The sequence below is a fragment of the Nicotiana tomentosiformis genome, chromosome 2, assembly GCF_000390325.3.
Source record: "Nicotiana tomentosiformis chromosome 2, ASM39032v3, whole genome shotgun sequence".
NCBI lineage: Eukaryota > Viridiplantae > Streptophyta > Magnoliopsida > Solanales > Solanaceae > Nicotiana > Nicotiana tomentosiformis.
The window spans coordinates 79,021,048-79,039,092 of record NC_090813.1 but is presented as its reverse complement, the minus strand read 5'-3'; the positions used below and the strand labels follow the sequence as shown (position 1 = coordinate 79,039,092).

The following is an 18,045-nucleotide window of genomic DNA, read 5'->3' as shown; positions in this document are numbered from 1 at the left end:
CCCAAAATAAATTCCGGACGAAAATACCCTTTCTTAGCGAAATAGGGATTTTCCCGGACAGGATATGCGCGATCGCGCACCTGGTCGCTCACTTTGCACACCATTCTGCCCCAAGTGCGCGCACTTGGTCGCGCACCTGGGTTGTATAAGTTGGGAATTTGGGAAAGTGTAAAACATGAAAGTTGTATTCCTTTTAAATATCTTTCGAAAGATATATTGTGGAGTCCAAACGGAGTTTCGAGCGAAACGTTATGTACGTTTTACTTGACAATGCGCAATATGCCTACTAGATTCTTCGTTTCATTCCACTATCATCCGTTGATCCCCGAACTCGATCCCGACTTAATCCTTGGGCTTTTACTCATACTTCAAAACTCAAAAATAGCATGAATTCATACCACAACATCTACATAGCTCGGAATCACTCCTACATAGCATAAAACACACAATAAGTGCAAAACACGCCTAATTAAAGCTCAACATAAGTAAAGTGCAGTGAATTAGAGTGCAATAAGAGACTAAAATACGGGATTATAGCCTACCATCATGATACTACAAGCTGTTGTGTAAGTTGCTACTGCAAGCGACTGTATAAGTTGTTTGTAAGCTTCTACTGCAAGCTGTTGTGTAAGCTTCTTGTAAGCTGTTATTGTACTAGTTATAGATAATCTTCTACTATAGTAATATTTATCCACAACGGAGTGCCGAAATGATAAGCTTCTTCAGGAGACATATTTTCAATAGAGTACTAAATATATAAACATATTTACGGCGGAGTCCAATATGGATAAGCTTCTTGAGGAAACTTCTTTACAACTGAGTACTAAATGGACATACATACATACAACTCCCCCTTGTATGTTCATTAAAAGATAATGTGCCCCATTAAAATCTTACTAGGAAAAACCCCGTGAAAAAAAATTCTAGTGAAAGAAAAAGAGTATACATATCTAGTAATACGCATTGCTAGCTGCATAATTAAAAACCTTATAAGGAAAACCCTGTGGGAAAAACCTTAGTAAGGTAAAAAGAGTACAACACGTATTTTACTCCCCCTGATGAAAACTTTGTTTCAAATAATATGTCTCTGCATTCCAATCTTGTATACCATCTTCTCAAAAGTTGAAGTTGGTAAAGATTTAGTGAATAAATATGTTGGATTGTCACTTGAGCAGATTTGTTGTACATCAATGTCACCATTTTTCTGAAGATCATGTGTGTAGAATATTTTTGGTAAAATGTGCTTCGTTCTATCTCCTTTTATAAATCCTCCCTTTAATTTGACTATGCATGCAACATTGTCTTCGTATAAAATTGTGGATCTTTTATCCCATTCCAAACCATATTTTCCTTGAATAAAATGAATCACTGATCTCAACCATACACATTCCCTACTTGTTTCATGAATAGCTGTTATCTCAGCATGATTTGAAGAAGTAGCAACAATAGATTGATTTGCAGAGCGCCATGATATGACAATACCTCCATATGTAAACACGTACCCCGTTTGAGATCGAGCTTTATGCGGATCAGATAAATAACCTGAATCTATATAACCAACAAGATCTGCACTACCTTTATTAGAATAAAATAAACCCATATCATGAGTTCCCTTTAAATATTACAATATATGCTTAATCCCGTTCCAATGTCTCAGTGTAAGAGAAGAGCTATATCTTGCTAGTAAATTAACAGAAAATGCTATGTCAGGCCTTGCAGCATTAGCAAGATACATAAGTGCACCAATTGCACTAAGATAAGGTATTTTAGGACCAAGAAGTTCCTCATCCTCTTCTGGAGGTCGGAACATATCCTTATTCACTTCAAGTGATCGAATAACCATTGGTGTACTCAATGGGTACGCTTTGTCCATGTAAAAGAGTTTTAAGACCCTTTTTGTATAGGCAGATTAATGGATAAAGATTTCATCTGCTAAATGTTTAATTTACAGACCAAGATAAATTTTTGTCTTTCCAAGATCTATCATATCAAATTCTTTCTTAAGATATTCAATTGCCTTTTGGAACTCTTCTGGAGTTCCAACAAGATTTATGTCATCAACATAAATTGCAAGTATAACAAATTCTGATGCCATTTTCTTTATAAAAATACACGGACAAATAACATCATTTGTGTAACGTTCTTTCAACAAATATGCACTGAGGCGATTATATCACATGCGCCCAGATTGATTTAAACCGTACAAAGATCTTTGTAATCAGATTGAGTACATTTCACGATACTTTCAACTATATGCTCCAAGCATTTTAAATCCTCCAGGGATCTTCATATAGACTTAATAAAATGAGTCATATAGGTTATGACTTGCATTTAGATGGAATGACATCTTCAGGTGTCTGGACTACATGTCTGATCCTCACAATCTTTTACAATATTGTGAATATTGTATCAAATACATCGTCGACGATCATTTTGTATCGGTTCCTAAGCGACATAACTTGTTGAGATCTTATCACTTTCTTTATTTTCAGGTACCTGAACTTCTTCTGGAGTTTCATGAAATGTTATGTCGTGGGCTCTTCTAAAGCTCATTTCCTCCTCATTATGATCATTTTGATTAATTTTTCCTATTAATTTTCAAGGATTGTTACCTTTGGAACCGACCGGTTTACTACACTTTATGCGTGCAGTAAACTTTATCTTTCAGGGACTTTAATTTTAATAGAAGCATTTGCAGCTGAAGTATGATATTTAATTTTGGATCAGCAAATGATTCTGGCATTTGACTTGAATTATCTGCTAAGTGAGGATCATATTAATGATAATTTGATTCATGTAGCATATTTTTCAGCTGTTTATTCCATTCCCCAAATGTTAGAAAAACTAACACATATCCCCTATCTTCTTTAGGAAACCTATCTTTGTGCATTGTGGTAGAGAAATTAATCATATACCACACATCAAAAGTTATTAGATAGTAAAAATATTTGGTTTCTAATCCTAAACCAATTGTGAGGGGAGGACTTATCATATTTTGTTGGTCTGATGCATACAAGTGCTGTTGTATGCAATTTAGAAAATCTTAGACCAACACATGATGCTTTGTTCTCATAAGCAATAGTTTAACCATTAATGAGAGGTATTCATACTAGCTTGGATATAAACCAGCATCATCAAGATGAACTATCTTGATTTCATAATCTGAAAATTATGCTCTTAATTGAGAAAAGCAATTTCAAATGACGAACTACAGGTTGACAATAAACACACATGTAACCATATCATATATGCATCTATAAGTGGTTCACATAATAGGTGAATGAGCCCATATTCACCTTTTATATATTCCAGAATTTAGGGGTCTTAGTCCCAACTTTAGCTGGTATAATCAATTTATTATGAGAACAAGCAACACAAGCGAATTTTTGAAGAATCTTCTAGTTCTTCAGTATATGCTTATCTGAGTTCTCAAATAACTCATATAAAAATGGCAAATGAAAACTTCAAGTTTATCATAGCATGTGCTATCTCTTAGTAAACTTCTAGTTTACTATGGCATAAACTTTTGTACTAGTAAACTTCTAATTTACTGTGGCTACTTTTATATCAGCGAATTCCTGATTTACTGTAGCTACTTTTGCCTCTATAAAACTTTTGATTTACTGTGACTGCTTTTGCATTAGTAAACTTCTGGTTTACTGTGATACATGATATAGTACAAATTGAAGAATAAGGCGGGTCACTTCTCACATACATATTATTTTACTCCCTATGATTGTGGAAATATGAAGATTTTTAATCTCTCAATCATTTGTATCAGTAAACTTCAGGTTTACTACAACATATGTTTTAACCATAATCATATAATATGAATGACATATTTGTATATAAACTATTCGAGAGCCTTTATTTATTATCCACAATCTAATATTTATCGGACACTACTATTGTCATGTGTCTTCTAGACAAACAGCTAGCTCTTTAGGAGTTGTCGATATATTTTGTACTATCAAATATTGCTCAGACACTTCTGGTATCATGAAAAAAAATATAATCAAATAAATAATATAAAACAATTATTTAAGCACAAGAAAACACCCCTTCATAATATTTTCCTACTTCAGGAGGAGATTTGTGTTACTTCTTCAGGAGCAAATTTAAAATATGAAATATTGAGTATATATTCTCTCAATCATATTAGCTCTTCTGGAGGTGAATTATAATCTATTTATATCAAGAGTGCGTTCATATTTACGACTTTATTAATATTATCACATTCACTTCAGGGAATGGAATAATGTTTATCAAAAATTCTCATCCATTAGAAAAGCGAACATAATTATCTGAACGCACATTAATCACATCAAATTGTGATGCTTCAACCTCTTTTAAAATATTTACTACTTCAAGATCAAATCGATGCGTGCATGTAATATAGAGAATATTTCTCTATCTTAACTTCTGATTGTAACCGTAGAAAGCCTAAATTATCACTTTTAGTGGTCATAGGCATATACCACTTATGGTGGTTAACAAAATTTAGTTACAATAAAATATCTGCTGGAGTTTAAGTGGATCTAAGAATGTTATTCACTTTATAATCCTTTATTAAGATAATTAGGATGAAAACAAATACCAAAATAGCTATTGTATACGTAACATATAACTAAGTAAGCGATGATAAAGATATTAAAATATAAGAAAAAGACTCAAACTAATTTACGCAGATTTGGCCACTCCAGATGTAAGTGATATCTATATCACTACTGCCAAGAAGAAAAACTCACCACATCAAGGATATAATCTGCCTTATGATGCTCGGAATGAACAAGATCTAACCACAGACATAAGAGTGTCGTCTTATATCGGAGATGAATACTGAAATGGAAATTAATTCGAAGTAAGTGCTCAAAATGATAGAGTCTCGTGCTGATAACGTGTTATAAAATAAAAATTATAAAGTAAATAAATCGAAGGCAAGTATAAAGAGAGATTGATATATTATTCAATTTCAAACTCATGTACATAATGCATTAAAATCTCTTCTATTTATAGAAGAAAAGAAGCTGGTGTGTAAGCTGCTACTACAAACTGCTGTGTAAGCTGCTACTGCAAGCTTCTTGTAAACTCCTACTGCAAGCTGGTGTGTAAGCTTCTTGTAAGTTGTTATTGTACCGGTTATAGATAATCTTCTACATAAGTAATATTTATCCACAACGGAGTGCTGTGGTGATAAGTTTCTTCAAGAGGCTTATTTCCAATAGAGTACTAAATATATAAACATATTTACGGCGAAGTCCAATATGGATAAACTTCTTTAGGAAGCTTATTTACAACAGATTACTAAATGGATATCCATAATATAATATATTTATAAACAAATAACATTTTCCATAATTTTGCAACATCGAGACTACTAGTATAAATGCTTTCATCAAACTAAATTTCTTTTTTTCCGCAGCTTGTCAACACATGAACATGGCAAGACCTAGGATATCTAACATCTTATCTAAACTTTAGTTTCTCTAGCTGTATATATAAATATGGAACTATAGTGCCCATTAACTTTGAAACACCATAAAAATTATTAATGTGTAATATCTCCTACTTTTAAGGGTTTTCATTCATATTTAGCTCATCCCAGACTTGAACCAAAAGTCTTGCTGCTTTATTCTGCATCAAATGGAATCATCGGGCTTTAATTTTAAAGAAAAATGGTCATTAAAAAGTCCACTCATGACTTGCCTATCCGGCTAGCCTCCTCGCATATGCAAGACCCTATAGAATATTCATGCAAATTAAAACTCTTTTCGATAAAGGAAAAAAAACTCAAATATATTTTTCCATATTTTTCTGTTGGTCTCAATTTGTTGCCAGAAAAAAAAAAAAAAAATTGTTGCCTAGCCTTCTTACATGTTCTTTTTCGGTCGCTCTCCAGCCGAGGGTCTATCGGCCCTTCCGGGAATAGGGGTAAGACTGCGTAGATCTTATGCTCGGCCTTCGTGAAGCAAAATGCAGAAGTTACCTTCCTTTCTTTCTACACCAACTCTTTCATGCAAAAATCTGTAGACACATCTTCATTTTGAGGAAAATATTGATGAGCTCTTCTCATTTCTCCTAATTCAAAATTCTTTACATCAATGACTTCTCATGCACTTCATAATTATTTCGTAAATCTGAGAGCTTTTAAAGTCCTTTTCATTATTTCCTTGGTATTTAGTTGAAAAAAAGTCACTGTACATTTTTTTTTTCCTTCTCTATGTAAAATACTGATATTGATCACATCTGGAATATATTGGAGTAGGAAAGTGTGATTCAAAAGTCAGATATGCTGATAGTGAAGAATTGGCAATGGACTACATATATAATTCCCGTAGTATGACAGAATGTATGCATGGTAGATCAAGTATTAATAGCATAATGAAAAAAGCCCTCCTCATCATTAATATCTTTGTTCGCGGCAATTGTAACCTCTCAAGAAGTAACTGAAATAATGAAAGAATTTCTTAGCATAAAAATAATAATTTGCATGATGATGAATGGAACTACATAGCTAGTCAAAATTCGTAGCATTCTACTTCGATAGAACTTCTTGTTGTTGTTGTCGTCGTCGTTGTTATGTTAGTACAAGATTTTCAAGCAAATATTAGACTCACCCGTCCCTACTTGACTACTTCCTATAGGATCTTTATCAAATGACCATGGATCGATTGCCCTTCAAGAAGAGTTTTACCTTGTCTTTTTTCACAAGTAACTCTGAGAAGATAAAACTAAAAGCAGTTTCTGATATAAATATTAATATTCTTTCGCCCTTAAGGGAGGTGGGTGGTGACCGAGAGAAGTAAATTAAAGCCAGACACATCATACTCTTAATCAGGGATTGTGTCATGTCAATTTTAATTTCATTGTTAAATTTCTTTCATAGTAATGGCTACCATATTACTCATTGTTCAAAAACTAAGGACCAAGCAAGAATTTATGCAGGAAACAAAATCTCCTTCAATTATTTATCTACGTAGTAGCTTAACTTTTAGCGTAATAAGTAAACAACCATAGGAAAAGAAAGAAAAAAGATATGGATACAACCTACACTCTCGCTTCTGATATTATCGTAACGGATCAGCAATTAATGGAAAATTAAAAAAAAGAAAGTGCATAATATTCTCTTGGTAGTCTATTCTACTATAAATTGGAAGTACTTTGTCCGCTCCGCTCTTTACGTATTTAATATGCATCACTTGATCAATATATGGACATATTAAATATGTGGAAGGCAAGTGAAAAGCAAATAGTCAGCATTTTGTAGAACATCATTGTGTGCAGGTTGATGAAGTCTCATAACTGATTTCAAGATTTTTCAGTTTTTGAATTTGTGGAAGGTTTCACAATGCTTCGAAACACTTCTTGTATAAATCCTTACTTTATATAGTTTGATCAATTTCGTGTTTGTCTTCTTACATTGATCCATGCTCATTTAACAAAGATCCTATATATAACTTGCGCTCTGGTTCTTTGATATATGTCTAATATTTACTTGAACAGCTTATACTACCAACATCAACCAAAAAAAGAAAAAAAAATTGAAGTGGCAAAATGCAACCAATTTGAATATGCAGATCGCAGTTTTCAATTCCACTCTTGGAAATGACAACCTATAGCTTTTTTCTGAAGGACAATTAATCCATATTCATTTGACAAATATACTGTACAAGTAGCACTAGTTTTGGTAATGTCTTTGTCTTAATATTTTGCTTGAAGAGTAAGGGTACCAACATTAACAAAAATTGCTATCTTCTGATATCCCGGAATTGACCAACAGAAAAAACTCAACATCAGAATATATATATATATATATATAACTGAGTCTGTTTTCCAAGACCATCTCTTTTTAATAAATTGACTTAAATTCTCTTAAATGTTGGTAATTTATCTCCGTACCAAACAAATTTTAATAGTTGCCTCTTCAGCCACAACCTTAACTACAGTCTACAGATAAGTAGCAGATTCAGAAATTTTGGGGTCGGGAAATGTCAACAGGAATAGAAAAAGTAATCAATACACAAAAAATCCAGACCAAAACTTACACTTGATGCCAAGCCATTTTTGCTGCTGAAAATGCACAAAATCACACTTCCAAATTGTTGAATCTTAGTACTACTACTTGAACAGGGCGGTACCAAAAATCCAAACTATGATCAAGTACATTATTTGAACGTACCAACTGCTATCTGATATCCAAACTACCACATCATGTTTTAAGCTGCTTATTAGAAACTTTCCTAAGAATCTTGATATCCCAACGATCCAACCAACCCTATTAATGTATTCTCTGCCAAAAAGTGAAAAAGAGAAAAATATCATTTTGATAACAATATGATCTATGCAACATTCTTATTCAAATACAAAAATCATTTCTATCCCTCAACCGAACAGAACAACAACTACGTCTCAATCTCAAACAATGAAAAAATATAAATGAATCAAGAAAATGCAATCGAACACATTATCTCATTGAACAAAAAAAGAAAAATTCATTCACAGACAAACAGAGTCTCTCTGAATTTTGCCATATCTCATCAAAATGCAATTCAAAAATTTTCTGATTCATTCACTGCTAAGCTACACAGTCTGAATTTGGGAGTTCCTGATTGTGTGGGACTGATCAGATGCACACATCTATACAGTATATATATAAAACTACAGAAGTCATTATTGGATGATGCAGTGTCAAATAGATTCCACTTGTGATTCAATTGAAACTTCCAAGACAAATTAGGACTCTTTTTTTCCATCACTCCACGCACAAAGTACACACTATCTGTCTATCAATATCTCATTAAACACACACACATACAAAAAAAGTCACGCACTAAACCCTAGTCGCAGAAACTCCCTCAACATTTTGTACTTCCAAGATTCGATTTTTCTGAGAAAGTTTTGGATTTTCTTGGAAAATAGAGACACCCAAATGGCGGAAAACGGTGCGCTGCCGGACGATCTCCGGTGTAACAGAACGGACGGACGGCAATGGCGGTGCAAACGGCGGGTAGTGGAAGGGAAAAAGCTTTGTGAAATTCACTATATTCAAGGCCGTCACAGGAATAAGAAGCAGAAGGTACCGGAGTCGCTGAAAATCATGAGAAATACGAAAAACAAGAAGAAGCCCAAGATTCAGAATTCAAAAGGGTCTCTTGAAATTGGGTTGAGAATATTAAAGAAGAAGAAGAAACCCCTCAAGCCTAAACCCTGTGTTTCAGAGGCATTAGATGAAGCTTTGAGGAGAATGGAACTTAAAAGAGGGGATTTGCCGTTAGAGTTGATTCGGGTTTTCTTGAAGCGACAATTAGAGAAGAAAAAAGATAAAGAATCAAAGAATGATAGTGCTGAATTGATGAGAGAATTCCCTAATGCTGTAATGGCTATTCCTCCTACACCCGCGGAGAATTTCAGCAATGCAGGTTCTGTTTTAGACATAAAATTAGGCGTGGATTCGAGCTCTAGCCCCTTTTCGTTAAGGCGTTTCCGATCAAAAAATATTGAACCCCTTCCAATTAGTACAATGCAGGTTATTTCTTTTTTCGTGTGAGCTTTTATTTTAGTTCCAAAAACTGATATTCTTTCAAATTGTTATTGTTGTGCATACATGATAACTGCTGTAATGAATGTGGGGTGCCTTTTTGGTGATTAGGCCGTGCCATTTGCTAAGAACGGGAAGAATTTAAGTAGAGTAAACAGGAGGAAGTGTCATTGGTGTAGAAGAAGCAGCTACCGGGTTCTGATCAAGTGTTCGAGGTGTAAGAAACAATTCTTCTGTCTGGATTGTATTAAAGAAAGGTTTGATCTTTTGCTTTCCTTAGTTTTTGAACTAATTTACTTATATTTATGTATGATTACCTGTTTTCTCACAATTCTCCTGTATACAGAAGTATTTGTATTGAAACCATTGTTTTAGTGTTAAATACATTCGCGGGCAGGTTATACCATCTGCCTTTGATTCTGGTACTTAAAAATTGAACTATCTTCAGCTAGATTGTTCATTGACTTTAACCTTTTCTCAAGGAGCTTACAACTAGCTATAAGTGGGTAGAATAATTGTTATTGGCTGCATCTGATACTCTCAAATTAGGACGACATTCAGTTAGGATGTTAATGACTTTAACCTGTTGGCATGGATCTTAGAACTATGAATTTCGTAAGAAATGAAAAAGGACTATTTAGGATGTCCTTGACATTTGACAAGACGGTGAGCTGTATTTTTCTTATTGCTTCTGCTATGCTGCTGTGTCCTGCCACTTCAGGTGATTTGAACAGCTTGTGTTTGGAAAGTCTTTTCTGTTAGAGAAGAAAAAGCATAGGAAAAAAGGAACTGTATAAGGGGGGGGGTAGTGGAAAGTCGTGGGATGTAAATGTTTGTGGATGTTTCTCTCCCTATAACCAAATGAGAACCGGTAAAAGATAGTAATTGACTGGGAGGGGGGATGTTTATAGTACAGGCAGAGGCGGATGTAGTATACTATGTACGGGTTCAACTGAACTCATAACTTTCGACGCGGAGTAAAAATTTGTATGTAAAAATTCATTAAAATTGCAAAAATAGTAGATATGAACCCATAACTTTAAAAATATAACGGGTTCAATGTTAAAAACCTTAAAATTGAACCCATAGGATTTAAATCCTGGATCCGCCTCTGTACGTAAGAATAAGTTAACAGTTACCTACATTTTTTCAAGCTTAGCTGAAGATTACCGAGTTCTTGACGGAACTTTCCTTCAAGTAAATTTTCAGCTTTCCAGAATATTGGTTCATCGAAAGGCACACAGAATGAAGGTTCATTAACGAACTTAAAATTGATGGAATGGCACCTGTGAAGTTATTGCTTTTGACATCAATTAATCAACCTCTGCAAATGAGCCAAGTCTTTTGGCAAATCCCCTGTGGAAAGTGTTGTTACTGATGTCGAGGGAAACAAGACACGATCGGTTTTTGATGTGTGGAGGAATGGTACCTTGAAGTTATATTCCAAAAATGCCTAAAGCTGTGCCCCTATGGTGGCAGGAGCTGCAGCCTGCAAGTGATGCCAATCCAGCTGCAAACTGAACTGGAAGCAGGCCAGTTGCTTGCTAAAATGTTGTTAGGTTCAGATGAAATGTGGATATGTAACAAGAACAACTTGTTACGTGAAAGTTCTGATGTTTGATCTGTTTTAGGTATTTGGAGAAGCAAGAAATTAGAGGGGCATGTCCTGTTTGCCGTGGAGCCTGTAGCTGTCGGATCTGCAAAAGGAATGAATTGAAGCCCTCCAGTCATAAGGTCTGACAAACGTGAAACTGAATTTGAGCCATTGTATGTACTTATCTAATTCTGATTCTCTTGTTTATGAACAAAACTGTACCAGGAATTCTGTAGGCATAAAAGGAAGGTTCAAAAAGTCCAGCTACTTTATCATCTGGTCCACCTGCTTCTTCCTGTACTGGAAAAAATAAATGAAGAGCAGAGAATTGAAGTGGAGATAGAAGCAAAGATATCGGGTACTGTTATTACTTGACACTCTGGGATTTGTTTATTTTTCCAAGTTTGAGACATCTACTCATATTTTACATTTTATAGGAAAGCAGCAACCTGACATTCAGGTTCAGCAGGCTTCAGCAGGAGAAGGAAAATTATATAGCTGGTAAGTTGACTGCTCCTGAAAAGTTTGGTTGTGAAGGATATTAAACCTGCTGCCTGTCTTATCCATGCTATTTTAATTCTGAGCAGTAGTAACTGCAAAACCTCCATTCTGGATTACCACAGAATCTGCTCTGAGTGTTCATATAGCCTTTGCTTACATTGTTGTTGGGAGTCCCGTCGTGGAAGCTTAGCTGAAGATTGCAAATCCAATGGTTCTAATGAAGAACAAGCTTGTTCTTCTAACTTTGAGCGAACATCAAGGATGAAGCATACTAGCACCTCAAGGCAAAGTTTCTCGGGGATACATTACTTGCAAGCTTGTGCTGATGGAAGTATATCTTGTCCCCCTGCAGAATACGGCGGTTGTAGTAATAGCATCCTGGAATTAAGATGTGTATTTCCCTACGCTTGGATCAAGGAACTGGAAATCAGTGCTGAAGCAATATTATGCAGCTACAACTTTCAGAACGCGGAACACATTTTTTCATCTTGCTCATTATGCAGGGGAAGCGATCACAAAGATGCTGTTTTTGATTCATTCATTAAAGTGGCTGAGAGACAAGATTCGCGGGACAAGTTCCTGTATTGTCCGTCTATAAAGAATCTCCGTGAAGAAAACCTTGAACACTTTCAGAAACACTGGGGTGAAGCTCATCCTATTATAGTACGAAATGTGCTTCGAAATTCTCCTGATTTGTCTTGGGATCCTGTTGTTATGTTCTGCACTTACCTTGAGAAAAGGTCAAAATGTTCCCGAGATAAAGAAGCAGCTAAGGCACAAAATCACTCGGACTGGTGTGAGGTAGGTACTTTATGCTTTCTTCTCTAGATCTCTGATAAAATGCTCTATGTCCTCCGGGCCGTTGACAAGAATTTTCTTTCATCATCACCCTTGACTAGAACTTAACCTCTAAATTACAATATTTTAGGATGCAATTGACAAAGTTATGTTTATAAGGTTGATATCAGTTGGGGTAGAAAGGCAAATCTCTATCAGATCTATCAGAACAACAAATTTGCTCTATCTCTCTCTCTCCAGAACGGGAAGAACGGCTGGGATAGGCTATAGTCTGACCTTTTTATTTTATTTTTGTAATAACGGAGGTGTCCGAGTGCTTTCTTGTACCTCTACTATTCCACCGACTATCTACTACCTCCTACCAATACAGGTACAAGGTAACTTTGCCCCAAGGCTTAGACAAACGGGAAGAAAATCACCTACCGTTTCTTTCTTTGTTGGGATTTTGAACCCTAGTCCTTCCATGGTTTTCACCCACTTCATTGAATGCTTGGCCAACCCTTGGGTGCTATAGTCATCTAACTCTTAATTATAAATTAGAAGGATGCATGGACTAAATTCATGTAGATGAGAACTGCGCTTCTCCTTTAAATAATTCTAATTATGAAAAAGCTGGAGTCTGAAACGAAGCTGCACAATCTTATTTTGTTTTTATCGGCTGCACAATCTTATTTGTTCTCTTCCCCTAGATATTCTTATCTGTTAAGTATGTTTTTCTTGGTTGATATTAATAAAGGTAGACGATCTGAAGAACTTAGCTGTCTATGGACTTTTCTCTTCAGTTTAGGACAGTAAGGACTACTTTCTATGTTTCATTTATATGGTAGCGTTTGGCTGGACATGAATTTTAAGAAAAAAGCAAGAAAGGCTTTGATGCATGAGCTAAATATATATGACATACAAAAGTTCCTAACAGTCTGATTGTCTTCGGCATGCCCTGCCAACTCCTCTAAGAGCATGTAATTGACGGCAAAACGGTAATGTTAAGATTAAAGAGTTCCCAAAAATAAAAGGTGTCAATCTATTTGGAACAGACCAAAAATGATAGTGTCATGTAAAATTTAGAAAGTTTTTTTTTTTTTTGGGGTGGGGTGGGGTGGTGGATTAGTAGTTTAGTACTATGATGGATCTATCATCTATATATCTAATTTGTATTAGTCTTCCACCCTGCATTCTCACCATTTTTAAAAACAGAAAAGGAAGAGAAAAATAATAGTATAATACTTAATTTAATTCTCATGCTATGTAATTACTAATTAACAAATAAAAAGGCAAAAGATATATAGAGTAAAAATTAAGCTACAGCATCTTTTTAAAGGAATTATTTTGTATTGTACTAGTGCTTTGTAAGGAATCATTTAAATTGATGATGTTATACTTTTTTCTTATCCTCATTGATTTTCTACATTTTTCTTTTTTAAATGTAGTAGTCTCTGAAAGTGTACATATTTATATAAAAAGAATATCATGGCCTGATAATCTGCAGTTTGTAGGTTGAAATAGCTAGAAAGCAGATATTTATGGGGTCACTTGAATGGCAAACACATGCAACAATGCAGCGCGATATGGTAAAGTTTAGAGCATGGCTTTCTTCCCATCTATTCAAAGAACAGTTTCCTGCTCACTATGCGGAGGTCTTGAGGGCTTTGCCACTTCAAGAGTATATGAATCCAAAATCTGGTCTTCTAAATCTAGCAGTTAAACTGCCACCGGAAATGCCAGAAATAGATTTGGGACCTTCAATCTATATTTCCTATGGTGGACCTGAAGAAGTATCGCAAGCAGAATTTGTCACTAAACTATGTTGTGAATCTTATGATGTGGTAGGCCTAATTATCTGCTATTATCTATTTTTTTTGGTTTGTTTACTTATCTTGGCTGCATGCAATTGAACATTGAGACCATCCTATCTATTATATCTTCTCTGTGACTGCTAATTTTTGAAAGATGAAACACATCTCTGCTTCTGTGAAGCTACTAGCTAGTAATCGTACAAGATGCACTAATATAGCATGGAAAAGTTCATAGAAACTTTTAGTGATTCAGCCATCCTGCCCCCCCCCCCTTCCCAACCTCTTCAGTTACATGTAGCATGCTATGTTGCTCGGACTCTCCAAAAATATCGATGGGTGTGTGTCGGATCCTCCAGAAGTAGTGCATTTTTGGAGGATCCTACACAGGTGCGACAGCTGTTTCGGAGAGTCCCGGCAACATAGGTAGCATGAAAAAGGGAAATTTTAGTAGACTGGAACGATCCATGTCTTATGACATTCAATAGAGTTCTAAATGTGATTTCCTCTTGCAGTCCGAAATAAAGATTGATCTAGCATGTGAGATGACAACTGAAATTTTGATTCATATTACTTTGGTTTTGCTCAGGTTAATATTCTTGCATGTGCTACCGATGTTCCCATTTCCAAGGAACAAATAAGAAAAATAAAATGTTTAATGAAAAATAAGAAGCCTCAAGATCACAAGGAATCTACCAGCTACTCAAGTGATCAGAAAGGAAAATCATCCCTGCATAGTGGAGATACAGAAGAATCCTGTCTGCAGGATGGAGCTGGCGGCCACTTGCCTGATGGTATTGCTAAACGACCTTTCTACTCTGCTGACTCACTAAATGGTCAAAGGTATGGAGACCAAGATGGCAATATCTCCAGTGACAATGAAAATGACTCAGAATTTGAGTCTGATGTCTCACTGTTCTGCTCTGGATCTGTTGAAAGATCTGAAGATTCAGACAGTGATTATCTTTTTGAAGATGTCGATAGTGTAAAGAAAGAAGCAAAACCCTCAGGTGCTCAGTGGGACGTTTTCCGCAGACAAGATGTCCCAAAGCTTCTAGAGTACCTCAGAAGGCATTCTAGCGAGTTCACCTCCACGCCTGGTTATTCCAAACAAGTAAAGCCCTTTGTACCAAGAGTTTCATGGTAAAGATGAGAGTATGGTGATAAAAATTAACTTAATCTTCATATCTTTGGCATGTACCTGCTGCAGGTTATTCACCCAATTCTTGATCGAAGTTTCTTCTTTGATGCATTCCACAAATTGAGGCTTAAGGAGGAATTTGGTATATTTGCTTTGTCTTATTTTATCTTTTATCGTTTGGATTAAATTAGTACTAATTCTTAATGTTATTACGTTTTAGACATTCAACCTTGGACTTTTGAACAGCATCTTGGAGAAGCGATTCTCATCCCTGCTGGATGTCCATATCAAGTCAAACAACTTAAGGTATCCTTTATAGTGATGACCTTCATACATCTTCCCACAAACACGATTTCCTCACTGCTCATGTAGATGTTTACTATATTGGATACATAGAATTAAGAACTGCAAATTCTTGTTTTAACCCCATGAATTAGTCAGAAAACAGAAAGAAGAATCCATTGACCAAGGACAGTATGTTACTATATCTTCTTTAGAATTTTTCTGGTCAGTCATGGATAAATAAATACATAGGAAATGTCAGACTTGGAGATAATTATAAGCAAACACTATCTGGATCAATTGAATAGATCCCACGATATTCAAATGATGGTTCGTTTAAGGTGACTCTTCCGCTTTGTAACTTCTTTATAAGGAAGTAGATTTCTCTTTAATTTGCAAAATTATTAACAGAAGCTTATTGGTGGCAGTGTTTTTAAAGGATCGGATGAGGAACGCTTAGGCCCTGAAACTAGGTGCAAAGCAGGTTGGGCGCTTTGCCTTGCTTTGGTGGCACGTCAGTGCAGACACCAAGGCGCTATGGTGTGCGCTTCTTTACCCATGGGCTCTATCTTGAATAGGATGACACCAAACAATATATATACTTGTATAGTTGGCAAATTGATATATCAATTTTCACGATTAGGAATAGGAAACTTTTGATCGAGCGATTAGGAATAGGAAATTAGAAATCCAATATAAGAAATTAAGCCAGCGTACCTAAACCTACAATTTAAAATGCATCTTTGCATCTGAATCATAAATTATGGTTTTGAACTTGATTTACGTTATTTTTACTATATATTTCACTTTATTGTAAATTTTCAATTCTGTTATCCATATATTATTTGTATAGTTATTTTCTCTTGCATTACAAGCATATTTCTTCCTTTGCGACTTTCTTCACTCAAGCCCATGCTTTGTTGTGCGTTTACACTTAAGAGCAAACGAGCCTTGGCACTTTTCTAAGCTTCTCTTCATTGACGGCAGTGATTGATGGTAACTGTTAGTTGAAGTTATTGGCACGTAAGACCATGATTACAAATTTTATATTACTATTTGTGAACATCTCATTGCAAATTACTTATCCAGAGAGAAAAAGAAATCAGAAAGTATGTTAGGTGACTATTTTAAATCAGTTCTCACCATATCCAATTTTGCGACAGTTTTACTTTTCCATATTCTGATTAAAACATGCTGTGAGCTGTGCCATAGTTACCATTAGCTCTTCTGTCTAGAAGAGCCTTAGACCAGCCTAACATTGATTGCATGTGTGTATATTACCAGCTCAACTGAATCTAGTCTCATATGTATATTTGTATCTGGGCGCTTTGTTTCTTTTAGCGCATAATAACTGACATAAGATTCTATTCACTGTCTACAGTCATGCATCAATGTTGTTCTGGACTTCATCTCGCCTGAAAATGTTGCTGAATGTATCCACATAATTGATGAAATTCATCTACTTCCTGAGCACCACAAAGCCAGGGGAAAAGTGCTGGAGGCAAGTTTCACAACACTCTTTGTTTTAGTTGCTAAAACCCCAGGTTCAAACTGCTATAATGTAGAAACCCGAACATTGGCATTGTTTGACGTTATGCTTGTCTGAGACCTCTGTTAGCTTTCATGTTTAGTAGCAAAAAGCATTTTGTTTGAGAAAAATGTGTGTAAATGTTTGTACTTCTGGTCCTAGATCTAGCTTTACAATTCAAAAGAAAAATGCTCCTACATCCGTTTTTTTTTTTTACATATGCCAGCTTACTAGTCCAAAGTAGATCTCATGTTTGAAAACCTTATGTCATTTTCGTGTATGGTACAATCCCATGAGGATTGGATTAATATACCTCTTATAATGCGTTTAGCAGGTGAAGAAAATGGCTGTTTGTGGAATCAGCAATGCAATTGCAGAGATTCGCGACCTCGTGCATACTAAGCCGTCCTCTTGAGAGATGATCTATTTACTTGTGCAATAGTAAGTTTAGGAAACTTGGTAGAAGACTGTACAAAGACTACAGTTTTTAATATGCTTTTTCAGAACTGATTATGCAATCTCATAGATGTTGCAGGTTCATGCTACATACTGCCAGGGAATGGGATATAGTACATTTTTCGACAAAGAAAGGATGAGTAGACATTGATTAGGTTAAGATCCTTGTCACTCGTCAACAATTGGTTATGTATATATCTGAAGATGAAAAGCAAAGATCGCAAGTGGCAGATTGAACACACACAATGCCATGACAACGTATATTCAATATTCATTGTACATGCTTCGTTAGGGTCCTCTGTAGATGTCCATAATTTAATTGCTACGATTTATACTCCCCTAACAATATTGGTGTGTCCGCAACAACATTCATTGATCAATTTATAAATTCAATTGCTACTTGTTGCGACTCCAAAC

The 18,045-nt window shown here is 35.4% G+C and overlaps 1 protein-coding gene across 3 annotated transcripts; it reads left to right on the top strand.

Annotated features, from left to right (window-relative positions):
* Positions 1-8,468: 8,468 nt before the first annotated feature.
* LOC104086546 (lysine-specific demethylase JMJ28) lies at positions 8,469-18,044 on the top strand. Of its 3 annotated transcripts, none has more exons than XM_009590838.4 (13): positions 8,469-9,526; positions 9,650-9,795; positions 11,170-11,272; positions 11,358-11,490; positions 11,570-11,633; positions 11,720-12,434; positions 13,925-14,254; positions 14,811-15,335; positions 15,432-15,504; positions 15,583-15,668; positions 17,026-17,145; positions 17,507-17,613; positions 17,708-18,044. In XM_009590838.4, exons 1-12 carry the CDS (start codon positions 8,930-8,932, stop codon positions 17,585-17,587), a joined length of 2,973 nt encoding a protein of 990 aa, XP_009589133.1. In that variant the 5' UTR covers positions 8,469-8,929; the 3' UTR covers positions 17,588-17,613; positions 17,708-18,044. The 3 variants fall into 3 exon arrangements, with proteins under 3 accessions (XP_009589133.1, XP_009589132.1, XP_070051735.1); XM_009590837.4 differs by having other exon boundaries at positions 8,470-9,526; positions 17,699-18,044; XM_070195634.1 differs by having other exon boundaries at positions 8,470-9,526; positions 17,507-18,044.
* The last annotated feature ends 1 nt before the right edge of the window (position 18,045 follows it).